Below are 19,614 nucleotides of genomic sequence, written 5' to 3' on the forward strand. Positions count from 1 at the left end.
CCGGGTGTCTGTGCTTAGCGCGCATGCTGCAGCTAGTCCAGCAAGCCAGCTGCAACCAAGAATTACCTCGCTGTAGCTGCACTTATCAAATCTGCACGTTGTAAAATATGGCTTTGTGAAGGTTCTCAGATCAAACCCAGTCTTACTACAGAACAGTGCCGTAAAATGCCAAAGCTCACAGCTGTCAGAGGAAGGGCTTTCACTGTGAAAAATAGGCATGCAGCAAAACACCACATCTTAGTTACAGACAGATGGCTTTAAACTTAAACTGATTAAAAGGCCACGCTAATAGCACCACTACTAATGCCACATTAATTGGTAGGAATGTTCGTCACATCCAAGGCTGGCTCTATTATACAGGCAGAACAGGTGGTTGCCTGGAGCAGCAAAATGTTTAGGGATGGTGGGAAGTGAAGGGCATGTGTTTTCCAGTTTGCCATGGGCATGAACAGCCACAGACCTGATGCTAATCTGAGAAGGGAAGAAACTATTAGCAATCAGCCATTTTGGCTTTGTTCCGGTGGCCTAGTATTACTGCTTTGCAATGCCCCAGAGGGGAAATATGGGTTCAATTATGGACGCTAGTCTTTCACGTGTAAGGCTGATATGGGCAGCTAAGGGAGACAGCATGCTCAGCCCATTAGTGGAAGGGGAGTGTGACAGGGAGTATTACAAGATGCTCAGCAGGAATCTTTCCTGCCCATCAAGGTACAGCAATAATGGGCTCCAGAAAAAGTCCATTCAGTCTAGCGAAGGATGGTTGAAACGTGGGCTTCTCCAGGAAATATACCACAGTATTCTACAGCAACAGCCCAAAACATGGCAGTGTTGCTAATATAAGGCACAGTGTTTTCACCTATTACTGTAGAGTACCATAGTACTTTTCAAAATAAGGTTAGAAGCAGTAATGCTGAACGAGACCCCTGGCCAGTAAATTAGGCATCAGTTTGCAATGTGGCATGGCTGCAGAAAAGACTTTCTTGACTTAGGGGTTGTATTATGAAGAGGTGGCAGGTAATGCTCACTCAAAGAACTGACGTGCCTGGAAACTTGATGCAAAGGCATCATGGAGCCGGGGGGAGGGGAGAGGGGAAGGAAACAGAGGTTCTGTTACCTCCCTGCTCTCTGCTATGGCCACATCTGAAATATTGCATTCAGTTGTGGGTGACTCTTTACCAAGATAGTGATCAATAGGCGGGAGTCCAGAAGAGAGCAATAAAAACAACCAAGCAGCAGGAGGAGTTGACTTCTGAGGGATGATTTTAGATAGCTAAATATGTATAGCTTGACTAAGCTAGAGTTCAGGGGGAATCTGATGGCTGCCTACAAATACTGGAAAGGTGAAAACACCAAAGAGGAGAAATGAATTAACGTGGCACCTAGGAGTATAAGTAGGAGGAATGGGTGAAATTAAGCAAGGAAAATGTAGGCTAATAGGCCTGACAGTGAGATCTACTGGACTAGGAAGTGGTGAAAGCCAGTTTCCTGGGGACATGTAAGCTAGATTGGAGAAAGCACTAGAGAATATACTGTGGAGAAAATCCTGACTGGCAAGAAGACAAGCTGGATGATACCAGAAGTGCTTCTAATATCTATGCAATGTTGCCAACTCTTGCCATGTTTGATATTTTAATTAAAAGTCCCAGCTGCTGGAGTTCTGTCACTACATGAGAATCTCAACTTTAATTTCTTTCAACAAATGTTCCTAGACGTGGCTGTGGAGAAAAGTTTGAAAATGTTACTTGAGTGTAACCTTCAAGACTCAAGAACCAGAACACAAATAAAAATAACCCATTTTAAATCACATGATTTGTAAGACAATCTCGTGATTTTTGGTGGTCCAACTCATGATTTTTGAGCTGTTGGCACTGACAATATACATTCTAGTATTTAAAAAAAAAATCAGAAAGTTTTTCCACTCATGAATATTATGTCTGAAAATCATATTGGGTTTCCCCTGCAGTTACTTATCTGTGCGGGGTAAACAGCAGCCTGATTTGTAAGGACAGAAACATTTCAAGGGACTTTTTAACTTTAAAGTAGTTTTCCTCTGTTACTGATTCACTCCCCCTCAGAGATTTTCAGACTGACGTTTTCCACTTCTGATTTGTGATTTGCATACAAGTTCTACTTCCTGCTGCAGAGCCTGTTCTGCAACTTACCTGAAAGAGAGCGAGAGAGAAAGAGAAAGGGGAGCATAAAGGGAGAAAAGAAAACAGAGATCCCCAGGAAAAGAGTGTGCAGGAGAAAGCCCAACAGTCGCTCTCTACCCTTGGTCAGTCCAGCGTGTGTCCCTGCTAGCCCCACGGTAAGAGCTCTTAAAAATATTGCCACTCCCTGTCACTGTTTGTTACTAACCACTGACCCACTTTGCCTCTTGTTTTTCTGTCTCTTCTTTCTGGGCTCTAACCTCCTTTTTATTTTGCCCATTTTAGCAAACAGTTTAGCAAACAGTGAGTTTGGCAAACAGCTCGCTGTGCTTCAGCTGCTTCGCTTTACAGATTTGGATCAGGACTGTCTGTGAGTAAACACTCTGGAAATGGATGACATACGCAGTGTTTCTATGTCGTCCTAAGGGCCTAAGCATTTGTATAGTCGTCTGAAAAATGCCAGCGACGGGCCTGATCCTGGCTGGCCATTGCACGGGTGTACCATTGGAAGGTAACTTGCAAGGAACTTTCACCTCTACCCCTCTGTGCCCCCCACGCAAAAATCCTGCATTCTTCTGAGTGGTGACACAGCTGTGCTCCCCAGGGGCTTCTGGAGGAATTGTGGCACCGTTGGGACAGCGGTTTTGCACTCCCTGCCACACAGGCCCACGCCTCACTGCCTACTCGGCCATAATGAGGGTTGTTTCCCAGTAATCTAGGAATTGCCTAAAAGGCTGAAGAGTGGATCATTATGGAAAATTAATGAAGAAATAGGATTATAGACCAAGATAAAACACTTCCAACCTGATGTTAATATCAGAACAGATTGCAAGTGATCTGATATTAATTTTAAAAAATCAGCTGTATAACTGATATGTTAACATCGCTTTCAGAATACAGCTGCAACTAGTTTCTGGGAATTACATGGTATTGCAAAATTAAGGTCTCCTCTAAGGACTAAGGCCTGATCTACATTAAAAATGTATAGCAGCATACTAATGTCAGGAAGGTGATGTTTTTCCAACGTAGCTATGCTGGTATATGCAGTAGTGTAAAACTCAGTTATGCCAGCAAAACTATGCTTTGCTGTGTAGTCTATTTTGCTCAAGGAACTGGGGTGAGCTATACTGACAGTTAAAAGCTTCATCTATGGTAGGCAGGTTTGCTGGTCTAGCTAAACCAGCAAACCCTTCTTAGCAATAACAAGCCCTTAGGTAGAGACTGTACCAACTCTTTGATGACATCTGCAAGGAAATAACAAAATGCTTCCTAGCTCCGTAGGCTCAAAAAATGTCATTGGAGGAGGGGGGGGAAAGGTTAGTAAGACCTCCGTTCTTCCTCTCATTGTCTTGTATTTCCCCAAAGCGCTGTTTAGCATGCAGCCTCGAGTACATTTCGCATTATCCACGCCACTTCTTGGTTTGGGGAATTTGTTTTGTTTTTGCAAACTACTATTGAAGATTGTTGTCTTGAATCAAAGAAAAGGAATTTCAGCCGGATGAGGCTGAACTGGGCACACTTAGTCATCACATGATCCTAAGCAGCATCAGAGCACAATGGCGTAAGGTCACAATCCTGCCTCAACCAATTCAAGCACTGCTGAGGGTCGTGTGCTTGGGAGGGAATGTCTTGTTTTTCAGTTTACCCTACTGTGGGGATTGGGTACAAAGAGGGACTGAGGGCACTTTGATTATTGTGTTAGGGCTGGGTGCCAGAGATGAGGGGGGAGTTCACCCTCCCCACCCACTTTTGAAACAGAGGGGGCCATGCCCTCCTCACTTTTGAGAACGTGAACTTGCCAGGGGGTCCGGACTCCCACCCCCTGTCCCCCGACCAGAGCTGGGTGGTGTAAGCAGAGCCCCTTCCCTGCTGGCATAACAGAGGAGCAACTGGGCCAAATTTGAGTGAGTGGCTCTGTGACCTGGTGCACAGGGTCACAACACCATTCCAATGTGAGAGTCTCTGAGCTAGCAGGATTTGAACCGGAGGAGAGTTTATCTACCCAGGGTCTTTTATGGCATCATCTTATCTGAGTTACTCAGGCACCAGCACAAGCAGCCTGGCACAAAGGGCTCTCACTCTCTTAGGACCCACGGCACTGCTCCCCTGTCAGTTTCCTATGTGCCTCCGCTCTTCACACAGCACTGGTGAGCTCTAAGGAGCAGCTGTGATCAGGCTGAAGTCTGTATGAGGGTTGAACTGAGGGACAGTGGTTCTGATGTTGGCTTATGGCAGCCAGAGTGCGCTTCAATATACTGCTATACTCGGTGCATTGGAAGCTGCAGTTCTTTAGGTTCTGTGTGCCTTCAAGAGTCAAGGGGGACCCATAGCAACTCTTACATGATGCTGCCTTGCTTTGGAAGGCAGGCTGCATGCCTTGGAAGAAGGTGCTGGAGCTTATGTGTAGGTGTTTACCCAGGGCTGGTGGCTCCTTCTGTGGGTACCCAAAGGGGGTCTTCATTCCTCATCAGGAAACATGTTGAGGGGGAAGCCTGACCGGGGGGAATGTCTGCCTAGTGCTGTGCTGATGTCAATGTCCAACAGTTGGCCTCATGTTGACCCAGCGCACAACGTTGCTGTCTTTCCAGCACCCATAGTATTAAGGAGATGTGGCAGTATTTCCATAGGTAAGTTTGAAACCAGCTTCCACTTGGCCTGGAAATTGCCATGTTTACTCTGCAGCAAAAGGAGACTGTTTCTGCAAAGTTTGAAGAAAATTCATCAAGATCCTTTGACGTTACATGACATTATAATAGTGCCATGGTTTGAAATTCTGACTTGGTATCTTTGTCTTCCTCTAGCTCTAAAGCAATGTGTTGCTACCTCTTCAGTGGAGCGTCAGAGCCAGGCAGAATTCCAAGCCCTATGCTCAAGAAAGCACGTGGACAGCACCCTAGCTACTCCCCACGGAGATGCATGCCACCCTTAAGGGGAAGGGAGGAGTGGAGAGTTAGGGAGATTTGTGGCTCTGTTGGTCCCCCTGTGCACCAGCCAGCATTGTGGGGTGGTGGTGTGTGCACACCCCCTGTTCAATGGAAAGCTCCAGGAGGCATTCTGACTCTAAGCCAGAATGCCTTGGTGTTTTCCCTGGGGCAATGCACCTCCCACCCCTTCTGGGCTGTGCCTAAAGGGTACCAATGTAGCCCTGTGTTAGCTGGGAATGTATTCCACTTAGCCACTGAAATAAAGAAAACACAATTACATTAAAATCAGTAATTCAGTGGTCAAAGTTATGGTTATGTTTTGATAAAATATGCTTTTCATTATAGTTCATATGCATGTGTGTGTTTATTTTGTGGACAGTTCAGGATTCATTTCCTTGTTTTCAAAAGCTTGCATTTTGTTACTGATGTGATATGCAAGCCTGTTGTTGTCATTTACTAGCATTTTAAATAATGTGGTTGTTGTTGTTTTAGACCAGGGATCGGCAACCTTTGGCAGCCTCACGCAGCCCGTCAGGGAAATCCGCTGGTGGACTGGGATGGTTTGTTTACCTGCAGCGTCTGCGAGTTCAGCCGATCACAGCTCTCACTGGCTGCGATTCGCCGTTCCAGGCCAACGGGGGCTGCGGGAAGTGGCACAGGCCAAGGGATGTGCTGGCCGCCGCTTCCCGCAGCCCCCATTGGCCTGGAACTGTGAACCGCGGCCAGTGGGAGCTGCGATCAGTTTGATTTTGTCTTTTGACCCTGGTCATTTGGGTCATAGGTCCCAAATGGCTCCCCTGTTTGCAGCACTGCACACTGCTGTAAAGTTTTGGGCCTGACTTCACTTAGTTTTAGGAAGGTTGTGTCCAATCTTTCTACAGAGCAAGCTGTAGCATTTCACTTCTCTATTTAGCCTTATATGGCCCATTCCCATAGTGTCTGAGCATCTCAGAGGCTTAATGTATTTATCCTCTCAACACCACATGAGTTAGGAAATACAGTTATCCCCATTTTACAGGTGGGGAACGTAGGCACTGAGAGACTGAGACTCACTCAAGGTCGAGAGGAAGTCTGTGGTGGATCGGGGAATAGAACCCCAGTCTTTTGAATCCCAGGCTAACTTCATAATCACTGCACTATCTTTCCTGTCCATCCCTCTTGCGCCTGGCTAAAGCAAAGGTTAATTTACCTCCAAACCTTTCCAGATGAGTTTAACTTCCACCCCTTTATTTATGTATTGCATATCAGACTGGAAGAGGTTTCTCCCTTGTCCTAACGTTTCCTCTTCTATTGATTAACACACAAAAATATGACTTTAATCAAATTGCTCTTCAACTCTCAAAGCCCTCGGAAAAAGAATGAGAGCACAAGCACCTTCTTTTGTTGCAGGTTCCTTCCTTTCCCTTGTCAGAAGTTGTCTAATCAAATCCAGGCAGTTGGAGGTATTGTGTGGGGATGTGAATCTTGACCTTAAAATTGGAAAATATATGGAATGCTTTGTGGTTGATTATGAAATCCTTAAACTGTAAAGTTGGGCCTGAAGCTAACCCCCAGCTACAAACTCTCTTGAATGTTAAGGGAGTTTGGCCCTGCTATTGAATTCTGCACCTCAGGCCTAGCTCTATTGACCTGGAAAAGTGAGTGTCTGCTCCCCACCTTTCTTTCCACTTACTTTCTCCCCTGAAACTCCCACCAGAGACATCCAAAGCAAACTGTGTCCAGAACAAGCATATGATGCGGTCGTTTTATTGTGAACATTGCTGTCCAGGACTGTTTCAACAGCACAGTCAGCACTCCTTGGCTCTGAAGTTTTCAGTTTATCTGGCAGGAGAAATGGAAGAACTTCTCTCAGTCTGGGAACTGTTGCAAGGAAGCTTGGAAGAGTTTGGTCACAAAAGTTTGAGCCACTGTCTATCAGCTCACTTAAGACAAACTCTCCACGGCTATTTACTAAATTAACCCATGTTATAAAACTTTGAGTATGGAGCGAGGGAGGAACAAGAGGAGACAAGGGCTGTTAATGGGATTTTTTCCATTTATTTTTACGAAATTTGCTGCTAGAATGTTAATTCCCTTTACTAAAGGCCTCACTTTATAATTTGCAGAAGTCCACGCAAGAATTCAAGCTGGTTATCAGTAATCTTCAGTATAGCCATGGTAGAGTGACCATAGTTCCCTAAACTGAAAACGAGACACCAGGGTAAGAGATGGTCTGTGCTCACAGGCCGGCCCAAGCCCTGCCATGTGGGTATGGCCTGAGCCGCCTGGTGTCGCTGCTCACCCAAGCCAATGTCCTGGACGTCACGACTTTTTTGGCAAAACTGGACATTTGTCCCATTTGCTCTTGCCTGAACGTTCCTCCATAGCCCCCTCAAGAGCAAATGGGACAAATGCCCAGTTTTGCCAAAAAAAAAAAAAAAAAAAAAAAAAAAAAAGTCGTGACATCTGATACAGAGCTTAAAAAGGGGACTGTCCTGGCCAAAATGGGACATATGGGCACCCTAAATCATGGGGGAACACTAAATTCTTGGAGCTTTCTGGCAATATGAAAATACCACCTAAAATAGGTCTATATATTTGAGGATGGGACTGGGTCATAAACTACATTCTCCAGTTGTCTCAGTGCTAGAAGAAGAATCAGATCATGGTTTGCTGAGGGTGTTTTGATATGCTGAAGGACTCCTTTATCTCAGTTCTTGACAACAGGGGCCCAAGTAAGTTATTTGTCTGTCTTGTGCTCTACTTTCAGCATATGTTAAATAGAAAATGTCAAGAGAAATTGCATGAAAATCTACAGCATGAGGCCATGTATAACAACAGGATCAAGGTCTCAGTTTTACATCTTTTCCAAAAGCTGGGACCTCCAGCGGAATAGTAACATCATACTGAAGCACTGGTTCAGTATAGATTTGGAAGGAAGAATGTTATTTACTGAATCATCAACATTGCCAACCACATGTGGGTTTTCTTTTGGAAATTTCCACCAAAATACAGACTGAGCCTGCTGCCCAGCATCACCCCAAAAGTGGATAGGGTTCCCTTGGGTAGCCTCTTGCACAGGGCTTCTGCAATTTAAAGCTGCTTTCATCCACCAAAACCACTGAGAGAGGACGATAGAATCATAGAAATGTAGAGCTGGAAGGGACCTCGAGAAGTCATCTAGTCCAGCTCCTTGCGCTAAGACAGGACCAAGTATACCTAAACCAGGGGTCGGCAACCTACGGCATGTGTGCCAAACACGGCACGTAAGCCGATTTTGAGTGGCACGCTGCTGCCTGCCCGGTGAGAGGAGGAGGGGCAGAAAAGCACCACACTGGGGGAATAAGAAGGGGAGGGGAGAAGCTTGGCTGCTGCAGGACCAAGCTTCTGCCTCCTGCCCCTGCAAGGAAGAGTGGTGTGTGGGGGGGGTCCCGGCCCGCAGCCCCACTCAGCCCCTCCGCCCACTGCTCTCCCCTGCGGGGGCAGGAGGCAGAAGCTTGGTCCTGCGGCAGCCAAGCTTCCCCCCTCCCCTTCTTATTCCCCCAGTGTGGTGCTTTCCTGCCCCTCTTCCTCTCCTTCTCTGCGCCGATCAGCTGATGGCCCTTGCGAGGGGGAGGGAGAGGAGTGGCAGTGTGCTCCCTACTCCATAGAGGAGGCAGAGAAGAGGTAGGGACGGGGCCTTGAGGAAGGGGTGGAACAGGGCATATCCCTTCCAGCCCCCTGCCATGAGCCGCTCAGGGCAGGAGGCTGGGAGCACCCCCACAAGCTGAGCACCCTAGCCCTCTGCCCTGACCCCTGAACCCTCCCCACACCCAGCCCTCTGCCCTGAACTCCCCACACACCCAGCCTTCTGCCCTGACCCCTGAACCCCCCACATACCCAGCCTTCTGCCCTGAATGCAGAATTGCCTTTTATGATCCAAGATGGATACCAAGGGGAATTTCTTATGAAAGAACAGATGCTATTCAATGGTGGGAGGAGAGTTTGCAATGTGAATAAAGTCTAGAGATGTCCCTTATGGCCCCTTAATCTGGCTTTTACCCATGTGCGAAGTATGCCATTACACTGGTCGTTTCTTCACTTGGGGGTTGGTCCAAAGTTTCCCACAAATCATACACATCCCAACTAATTCCCCAGTCACAAAGCAAGTATACGCAAGCACGCCATGGCTGGGGACCCTTGTGGCAGATTTACAAAGGTATTTAGATGCCTAAATATGCATACAAGTGATTTCTTTCAATGGGAGTTGGCACCTAGCCTGCTTAGGCACTTTTGTAAATATCACTAGGCACCTATCCAGCATTAGGTGCCTCAATACCTTTGTTAAACCTGGCCTTAACCCATATTCCCAGAAAAGTCATCCGATCGCAGTGCAAGAATGATGGGGGCAGTGATATAACCCCATGGTTCTCAACCAGGAATACACGTACCCCTGGGGGTGTGCAGAGATCTTCCAGGGGGGTGCATCAACTCATCTAGATATTTGCCTAGTTTTACAACAGGCTACGTAACAAGCACTAGCAAAGTCAGTACTAACTAATATTTCATACAGATAATGACTTGTTTATACTGCTCTATACTATATACTGAAATGTAAGCAGAATATTTATAGTGCAATTGATTTATTTTATAATTATACGGTAAAAATAAAGTAAGCAATTTTTCAGTAATAGAGTCCGGTGACACTTTTGTATTTTTGTCTGATTTTTGTAAGCAAGTAGTTTTTAAGTGAGGTGAAACTTGGGGGCATGCAAAACAAATCAGACTTCTGAAAGGGGTACAGTAGTCCGGAAAGGTTGAGAGCCACTGATATAACCAACCTTCCCAGGCAACTATCACATCATCACTATTGCAAAGAACAGAGTAAAGCAAGTCCCCATCTTAATCCTGTGCCAACTATGAGAACTCAAATTTTTCCCTTTAGAGTCACATGCATTATTACCGTCACAGGACACTGACTCAGCTAAAAGTGGCAATCATATGTTTATGGCTTACGGGAAAAGGATACAAACCACAGGAAAACTGAATGATGTTGGTGAGCTTACTGTCAGGATTTCAAGCATGGATGCCTGCAATAAAAAGGAGTCTAGTCAGCACTCCACTTTGTTCTCTGGCCTGTGTCTGAGTATCTGACAAAGCAGCTACATGTGCTGTGTGTTAGTGCTTCCCAATAACTGCTCTGAGGGCTTGTCTACATTGGGAAATTTACCAGCGTAGTTATACTGGTATAATTATAAACTATTTATGTAACTATGGTGGTAAATTACCCTGTGTAGAAAAACCGGAAGATACACTTTGGAGAAACCCTTTCTCTAGACGTACAGCCTAGAAGTTGTGGAGAATAGTTTTGCCTGGCCACATCTCCTTTTCAGAGAACCACAACCTGAAACCTCACTGTGCCAGAGGTGGTTTTGCTGTGTGACATATGTGTCACGTCACTGGCTCTATGCTGTTTCAGGATCACAGTTACAGAGAACTGATCAACATGGAGGGTACAAGTAGGGTTTGGCCTATGTAATACAGTAGTATTACACACTGGCCACAAAGCACTAAAGGATCTGGCCTAAAATCTCCATTTTTGGGTCTTCCTTGTGGCTATGCCTTGTGAAGATTTTATCACATTAGCTCCTACCGCCTTAATAAGCTATATATACTCTCTGAAGTGGCTGGGTTTGAGGATGTGAAAGTTAAACGAGCTGAAATCTGCCAGAACTCTTGCTACGTGTACGTCCCTTTAGCAATGATTTTCCTCTGAGGAAAGTCAAATTGGATTTATTTCAGTTTTTACATTGTATTATTTCCTTTATGCTACTGCAAAAGAACAAGACTTGTGGGGACATTTTAGAGCAGATGAACTGGAATTGGCAATTGCTCTTTCCCAGTTTGACCAAGAATTAACTATAAAGAGCATGTTTTTACTTCTTCAAATTAAAGGTACACATTTTTGGAGAAAGAGCTACTGAAACCAGAATGGAGTTGAGACATTTCTCAGTCAGACACAGAACATGATATTTCTCAATGATCTTGCTTGACTGTTTTGAATTCTTTGTTCAGTGGAACATACTCTTTATGTACTTTTTACTAAATATTGTAACTGCAGTACATTTCTACTTTAAGGTACTTGTTACTGAATATTGTAACTGAAGTAAATTTCTTCTTGGTTTACTAGAAGCTCTTTAATATTGTATGCTTATGATTATTAAGGCTTTAAAGCAAATTCCATCGTTGGCAGATGTTGCCGTTTGCTTTGCTATGAGTTCTTGTCCCATTCATCTTTATTGACAGGGGTGGCACCAGCGCAGCAAGCACATGTCTGGGGTGGCAAGGCGGGGTGGGGGGGCGGTGTTCCAGTCGCCTTGAGGGCAGGAGACAGGCAGCCTTCAGCAGCATGCCTGCAGGAGGTCCGCCGGTCCCACAGCTTCGGCGGTAATTTGGCGGCGGGTATGCCAAAGATGCGGGACCAGCAGATCACCCGCAGAAATGCTGCCAAATCCGCGGGACCAGCAGACGTCCCACAGGCATGCTGCCAAAGGTTGCCTGACTCCCGCCCTCACGGCAACCGTAACGTCTGACTGCCGGGCTTGGGGCGGCAAAAAACATAGAGCCACCCCTGTTTATTGATTGTCCTAGTTTGGTTTTTGGCTTCTTCCAATAGGACAGAAGTAAAACTGTAAAGGAGGTGGTTCATATCACCCTATTTCCTCACCCTATCCATTGGAAGCCCTGCGGGTGCCAGAACTGTATATAGAATTTGCCCGTAACAGCCAATTATCTATTAGGTTGTTGGCTGTTGCAGCCTTTTATAAGGTGTTGGCTTACATAGCTTCATTTGACTTCTTATTTACATTATAATTTCAAAGAAAGCCTATTGAGGCCACTCTGAAATATTAGAGGCCAATTGAGAGTGGTCCTGCTATCCAAGAATCAGTACTTTTTTCAGATAACTTTAGGTTGAGCATAGAAAGAATGTTTTGTGTAATGGGGCATGTAGTTCTAATTTCCCAAAGTTGGTTTAGTTACAATGCATGCTTTGGACCTGGCTGCTACTATAATGCTACTGTAATGACAATGCTATATTAAAACATTAAGAGAGTAATTTGGCTGGAACAGTTTTACTGGCAACACCATAAATGATGACTTACAATTTGGATCCCTATTGAATTCTAGAAGGGCATCTGAAATTCCATATAACCTGTGCCATTCAGTCTAGGTTATTACATCATCAGAAAAAGGGAACCTTAAAGAACAACAAACTTTTCAAAATATCTGTAAACTCCCAGTAACCTGAGTTAACAGTATCAATGTAATAACCAAATGGATGAACTGCTTTGGATGAAATAAGAGCCAGCAGTTGGAGACTGGCTTTCATCATTAAGTTTGGCTCAGGACTCAAAGTTCTTTAGTTTGGCTGAGAAGGAGAGTGTAGACCATGGGCAGCAAGGTGGGGCCTCATTATCAGGTCTGGATCCAAAACCTGCAGTTCGTCCCATCTCTGGAACAAGCTGAACCAAATCCCCAGATCAGAATACCCTAAACTTTCTGTCTAGAAATAACACAAGACAGGCTGTCCTTCCAGACTCAGCAGGAACGAACACAAAGTACCAGAAACACCCTTAAATTTCTCTGTTTTCTGAAATGTGATTCTCAGAACTTTCATCAGTATTCCTGGTTAATCTCTGATACAAAGTCATTATTTCTGGATTTTTAACTGTATGAAACTGCACTGTTTCAAAGGGGATAATTTTTCTTGTTTTCCAGTTTGTTGGAAAATCCTGGCACCAAATTAAGAAAGTTGATTCATATTTCCACAGTCTTCACAAAAACTCAAAATGGCCTCCATTGCAGGTTAGTCCAAGGCTATTGCTCAATGCATTTGTTTCTTCATCAAAAGTCAACCAAGCAGTGACGTATTCTTATTGTTGATCTTTCACTTTGTGGTCTTGAATCATAACATTGAAGATATAAGTTTGTCTTTATAGTGACTCCAAGAATTAACCATGACCTGATAGTTTTATATTGTTTGTTCTTCTCTTTTCAGGCACTGTGATGAGTCGAAGCATACCAGTTGAAGTTGATGAATCTGCATTCTGGTCCCCATTTCCAGAACATTCACTAGAAGAGGCTTTGAAACCTTCTGTTGAAAATATGGAGAATTTGGTACCTTTAGGACCATATCCAACTCAAATGTCTCAAAATTCCTTGGCTGATCAGTCACATTTATGTAAATCCTCAGAGCTTGCAAACTATCATCAGCCTGAACCACACAATGAAGCGATGGAGGATTATGACAGCAGTCTTTGGGTAAGATATCAGGATTCTGGAAAAGATGTGCCTTCCTGTGCTTCCACTGAATCAGAGGCTGGGATGCTCCCACCTCAGTCTCATCTTTTAGCTATGGAGAAAACAAATAAGCTATTGAGATCTCAGCTTTCAACTGATTCTCCTGACACTGGACATGACTCTAGTAAATCAATCAAAAGTTTTTCTGATGTTTCACAGAATTCACTTGATGACAAAAGCCAAGAGAATTTACAGTCACATCAGCCATCAAATAACAGAGCACCATTCGACCTGCCAACTGTAGACACCGGATATGATTCTCAGCTTTGGGATGTCATGGGCATCAGACAGTTAGAACCTCCGTTACCACTTACATCTGTGTTTAACCCCCAGGACCTTCCAGGACCATTAATATCCAGAGAGTTTCTCAGAATTGAACCTCAGCAGTATCCTGTATACCAACAAATGCTGCACCGTAATGTTTCTCCACAAGCTCACTGGAACCTCAGATACCATTGTCCAGTTGATCCACACCACCAAAATCCATGTAAGTTAATGTAATTGACCAGCATTTAATATGCTTTTCTATGGTATCGCCCTCTTAGATCCAAACTATATTTTAATAAGTTGGTATTCCTACTGTACTTCCTTCACAGGATGCATCTATTGTTTTCGAACACCTTTTACCAACCCCTTTATCTTCCTAAATGTTAGCATGATGTCAGTGAATTCGCTAAGGCAGAACCTTCAATTCAAATAAATCAGTGTTAGGCCTCAAAGTTCACTCATCAGAACACAGCTGGTGCTACTACAGAGAAGTTATTCTTTCCCAGTCATGCATTTTGTGTTCCAACTTCCTTGCTGCTGTTTTATTTTCTGGTCATTTCTCTCCTCCTTGCATCACATAATTTTCTGGAGAAGAAGAGCTAAATTCGTAATATCCCCTTGCTTCTTCCCTCCGTCCCTCCCTACCTCCTCCACACACACACATTGTGTGCAGCTGTACACTAACAGAACGGGTACAGTTTGTTTTAAAATGTGAACTAGGGGAAGATCCCCACAGAGAAATCAAAGCAATATTTCAATCACATCCAAAGGACAAACATCAAATGGTTGGAATGGATTTGGTCAGGACCAAGAAGCTGGCAACTGTGATCCTCCTGTTACATGCACAGTGCAGCATAAATCACCTCCTGACAGCTTTCTAAATTTCAAATGATTATTGGGCAATCACAGCCCACAATAAGGCTTTGCACTTACTGCATTCTATTATGTATTTTCTAGACAATAACAATATAGTGTATTGTGTTCACAGGCTGTAATCTAGCCCTGAGCACCTGCTATCTGCCATTCATGAAAGAACAGTAAAACTGCTTTTGATGTCAAAGAAATCCTCTCAGCAAAGCTATTCGCCCAAGGACTGTTACTTTACATATTCATTATATGATGCACTTGATGTCAGAAACCATGGATACGTGATTCTACTGTGATTGTGATAAGTAATGTTTCTTCTTTGAATGGTGGTCCCTATGTGTATTCCACATATGGTATACGCACATGCACAAGTCCAGAATTTTTTGCAGGCAATGTCCATTGGCCCACACATGTGCCATAGATTCCTCATGTTCCAAACTGGGGTTATAAAAGGTGGTGCAGGCTGACACTTCTCCAGCTTTGTCTTGTCGCCGTGTGACTTCAGTTGGAAGTTTTGGTGTCCTTGGTTCCTTTTTTACTGTAACATTGCTGTAAGATATCTTATATAGTTAGTTTTAGTAGTTGTAGTAGTTCTTATAGTATAGTATACATAGTATAGTTAGATTGTGTTTTGCCCCACTTTCTTCCCTTCCCCTTCACCCCTCCCCGGGGGACTTCTCCCCCCAAGAAGTCTGGGGTTACACCCTGGGTCCTGAAGTTCAAAGACTGTGTTTCCTGCCCTCACTCCTTTTCAGCGAGCAACGAACATCAGTGTTACTTCTACTGCCTGGGGGAGGCTCATATTTCTGCCAAGTGCCACATCTGCTGCTCTTTTCCCCCAGAACTTGTGAGGGTCTGGACCCAAGACTGAAAAAGCATTTTTCACAAAGAAGGCAATGAAGCCCTAATCAGATACAAGCCAGGGGCAACCCCCCACTATACATCAGTCTTATCAAGAGGGCAGCACCCCTCTGAGCATGAGCTCGGGAACAGAGGCTAAGACTGTTAAGCCTAAGGAGAAGGGCTCAGAGGAGAGCAAATGGCACTCCCATAAAACTATCTCAAAGAGAAAAGATCCCTTCCCGACCCCAACAAAGTCAGGAGAGCCAGTGCACGTAGGTGCTAAGGATTTAGGCCCGAGTAAATCTTTTTGACAGGAGAAGGAGGTACACAAAGGTACAGATCTAACAGTTCCAACATCTGCTCTGATGGTGGAGGGTCAGGATAAAGCGTTCCTGGTGCTCCCATCCACTTCTAGAGCTGATGCAGTACCGGTAGCAACATGGCCATGGAGGGAGCCAACCACCACAGTGACCAGAGAGACTCCGATTCCAATGACTCCACCAATGGGCAATCAGAGACTTACATCTCCCCAGAGAACATCTTTGCTCTTCCCTATCTGCATTCACCCCTTCCTTCAGGAACATCTCTATTCCAGGACACCAGAGGAAGGTAATTCTGGTGAGGCAGAGTTGTTCTCCCATCCCATCTTGAGGCACAACCATTGGTACTGTCGGTTCCACTGGAGATAAGGGATCCAGCTTCCTCTTCTGATGATTCTGAGGCCCCGCAGGAGTCTCTGCTGCATCAGGCAGAGGTAGCACAAGACAAGAGTCCCAGAAGACTGGGGTTCTGGGGTATCCTTATGCCATGGAGTCCTCTTCTGCCAGTTGATCCATCTTACTATTAATATTGGAGACAGCAAAAATCCTACCCTAGATACCAAGAATCGGTGCAGGAGTCCTATTTGTCATTGCCCAGACACCTGCAACCGGTCCTGTCAGAATATTCGAAAGGGAAAGATGAGCCAGATCCAACAATTCCAGGAGCAATCTTGTCATCTTCACTGGAAAGGGGGTTACTCCATCTCCTCCAGACAACTTTAAACAATACCACAAGCTCATGCACAGGGTGGTTCCAGAGCTACAGATTCAGCTTGAGGAAGTCCAGGAGCCTCAGCTCAGTTTACTAGACATTCTGCAGCCAGTCAAGTTGTCCTCCCCATCAACAAGGCCATCATGGATCCAGTAAAAGAAGTTTGGCACACTCCTGCTTCTTGTGCTCCTACCCCTAAGAGGGCCAAGAAGTATTGCCTTGTTCCACCCAAAGGGGGAGAATTTTTGTCCTCTCACCTACCACTTAACTCTTTGGTGGTGCAGTTGTCTATAGAGCAGTCCAAACAACAGCACCCAAAGGCTACTCCCTCTGATAATTGTTATGAGGAGATACTTGTGGTTACAATCCCCAGATTTCTCTAGAGAGCTGCAGAGTACCATCCAAGATCTGTCCTCAGGAGCCACCACACGAGAGACAGGAGGTTTATAGATCCAAGAACCCAGCCATTTCCATTTTGCTAAGTAACGGCATCTTGTAGAATCTCTAGACATTCTCTAGACATCTGAAGGGCTTTGACCTTTAATCTGCAAGTAACAAAGGATGTTAAGAGAGAAACCTAAGCTATTTGTTTCCATATCAGAGGTCAAGGGGTCAAGCTATATTGACACAGAGATTTTCAAAATGGATCTTTGGTTGTATTACCCTTTGATACTATCACATTCCGGGGTGCAATCCAGACCAGTGGGGAGTTGTCACCATTTGCCCTGCAGCTTTGGTGCCTCACAATGCTTTGCTGTTGTAGCTCCCAAGTGGGCCACTCACAAACAGGCAAACAGCATACAGATCATGCCTTCAGTTCTGTGTATAGCTACCGCCCTGGCCCAGAAGCTCTGATCCCAGTGCCCTATCAACAAGACACCAGCCATTCTCTGGCTTCCAGGAGCCTTGGTTATTACCTGCAGGGTGACCCCAACGGACAGACAGCCCCCAAATTTCCCCAAAACATATGTTCTGCGCTGTCCAGCCCTCTACTGGACAGTGCAGATATTAAAGTTCTGTTGCCCCTGTAAGGGGTCAGTATACAAGAGTTTGCTACTTTAACTGGAGTTACCAAAACAATTCAGTTTAATCAAAACTAATCCAATGCCATGTTTAAAGAATAAAACAAGTAAATCTAACTACAAAGAGAGAGATTTTAAGTGAGTACAAGTACAAGTCAGAAATGATTATAAGAGAAATAAAGATAAAACACTTTCTAGTAACTAAAATGTAACAAACCAGATTTAGTTCAAGGTAAAATCCTTATCACATAGTCCCAGCAACAGGGCTGACCAAATTCTCAGATCAGAACCCCTCCCAAAGTCCAAAGGCTGGTTCCTTTGTCATTTTAGGTGAAAGGGAGATAGGGAGAGAAAGAAAGAGAATTTCTGGGGTGTTTTTGTCTCTGACTTTTATAGTCCAGTCACCCTTTGAAATGCATTTTCCTGAGGGTTACCCCTACATAAATTTCCTTCCTTTTGTGAGGATGGAGACATGGATTCTTGTGGTGAAAGAAGTTCCACAGTATTGCTTGCTAAAATATGGGTCAATCTGTTCCTGTCCCGCTTCACTGCCAGAGAATGGCCACTTGACCAGTGATTACCAATCAGCTATGATGACATCTGGCTAGAGGCATTAGCTTGTCCTTTGTCTCTGAAAACAGGTTTACCCCCTCCCCAAACTTGTCTGATAAACACATCACAGACATAAATTTAGCTTATGTTCATAAGTTCACATATTACATTGCTACACATTTCACCATGATATTATTGACCAGTGAGTTGTTAGTTTTCAAATCATAGAATCATAGAATATCAGGTTTGGAAGGGACCTCAGGAGGTCATCTAGTTCAACTCCCTACTCAAAGCAGGACCAATCCCCAACTGAATCATCGCCAGGGCTTTGTCAAGCCTGACCTTAAGAACCTCTAAGGAAGGAGATTCCACCACCTCCCTAGGTAGCCTATTCCAGTGCTTCACCACCCTCCTAGTGAAAACGTTTTTCCTAATATCCAACCTAAACCTCCCACACTGCAACTTGAGACCATTACTCCTTGTTCTGTCATCTGCTAACACTGAGAAGAGTCTATATCCATCCTCTTTGGAACCCCCTTTCAGGTAGCTGAAAGCAGCTATCAAATCCCCCTCATTCTTCTCTTCTTCAGACTAAATAATCCCAGTTCCCTCAGCCTCTCCTCATAAATCATGTGCTCCAGCCCCCTAATCATTTTTGTTGCCCTCCGCTGGACTCTTTCTAATTTTGCCACATCCTTCTTGTAGTGTGGGGCCCAAAACTGGACACAGTACTCCAGATGAGGCCTCACCAATGCCGAATAGAGGGGGATGATCATGTCCCTCGATCTGCTGGCAATGCTCCTACTTATACAGCCCAAAATGCCATTAGCCTTCTTGGCAACAAGGGCACACTGTCGACTCATATCCAGCTTCTCGTCCACTGTAACCCCTAGGTCCTTTTCTGCGGAACTGCTGCCTAGCCACTTGGTCCCTAGTCTGTAGCAGTGCATACGATTCTTCCATCCTAAGTGCAGGACTCTGCACTTGTCCTTGTTGAACCTAAGCAGATTTCTTTTGGCCCAATCCTCTAATTTGTCTAGGTCCCTCTGTATCCTATCCCTACCCTCCAGCGTATCTACCGCTCCTCCCAGTTTAGTGTCATCTGTGAACTTGCTGAGGGTACAATCCATGCCATCCTCCAGATCATTAATGAAGATATTGAATAAAACCGGCCCCAGGACCAATCCTTGGGGCACTCTGCTTGATATCGGCTGCCAGCTTGATATCGGGAGCCATTGATCACTACCCGTTGAGCCTGATGATCTAGCCAGCTTTCTATCCACCTTATAGTCCATTCATCTAGCCCATACTTCTTTAACTTGCTTGCAAGAATACTGTGGGAGACCGTATCAAAAGCTTGCTAAAGTCAAGGAATAACACGTCCACTGCTTTCCCCTCATCCACAGAGCCAGAAGTCAATTAGGTTAGTCAGGCATGACTTGCTCTTGGTGAATCCATGCTGACTGTTCCTGATCACTTTCCTCTCCTCGAAGTGCTTCAAAATTGATTCCTTGAGGACCTTCTCCATGATTTTTCCAGGGACTGAGGTGAGGCTGACTGGCCTGTAGTTCCCCAGATCCTCCTCCTTCCCTTTTTTAAAGATGGGCACTACATTAGCCTTTTTCCAGTCATCCGGGA

At 44.9% G+C, this 19,614-nt stretch overlaps 1 protein-coding gene across 3 annotated transcripts in view; it reads left to right on the forward strand.

Annotated features, from left to right (window-relative positions):
- Positions 1–2,133: 2,133 nt before the first annotated feature.
- The window catches only part of TRAF3IP2 (TRAF3 interacting protein 2), a 37,528-nt gene continuing 20,047 nt past the window's right edge, over positions 2,134–19,614 (forward strand). Inside the window, exons 1-4 of one of the 3 annotated variants that reach the window (XM_054023189.1) lie at positions 2,134–2,308; positions 12,812–12,898; positions 13,092–13,354; positions 13,727–13,880. In XM_054023189.1, the coding sequence (XP_053879164.1) occupies positions 12,883–12,898; positions 13,092–13,354; positions 13,727–13,880 (433 nt within the window). In that variant the 5' untranslated portion in view covers positions 2,134–2,308; positions 12,812–12,882. Of the gene's footprint in view, positions 2,309–12,811; positions 12,899–13,091; positions 13,881–19,614 lie in introns of all 3 variants that reach the window. The other 2 variants (XM_054023187.1, XM_054023188.1) reach the window with 2 other exon arrangements.

Source organism: Malaclemys terrapin, chromosome 3 (assembly GCF_027887155.1).
Source record: "Malaclemys terrapin pileata isolate rMalTer1 chromosome 3, rMalTer1.hap1, whole genome shotgun sequence".
Classification (NCBI taxonomy): domain Eukaryota; kingdom Metazoa; phylum Chordata; order Testudines; family Emydidae; genus Malaclemys; species Malaclemys terrapin.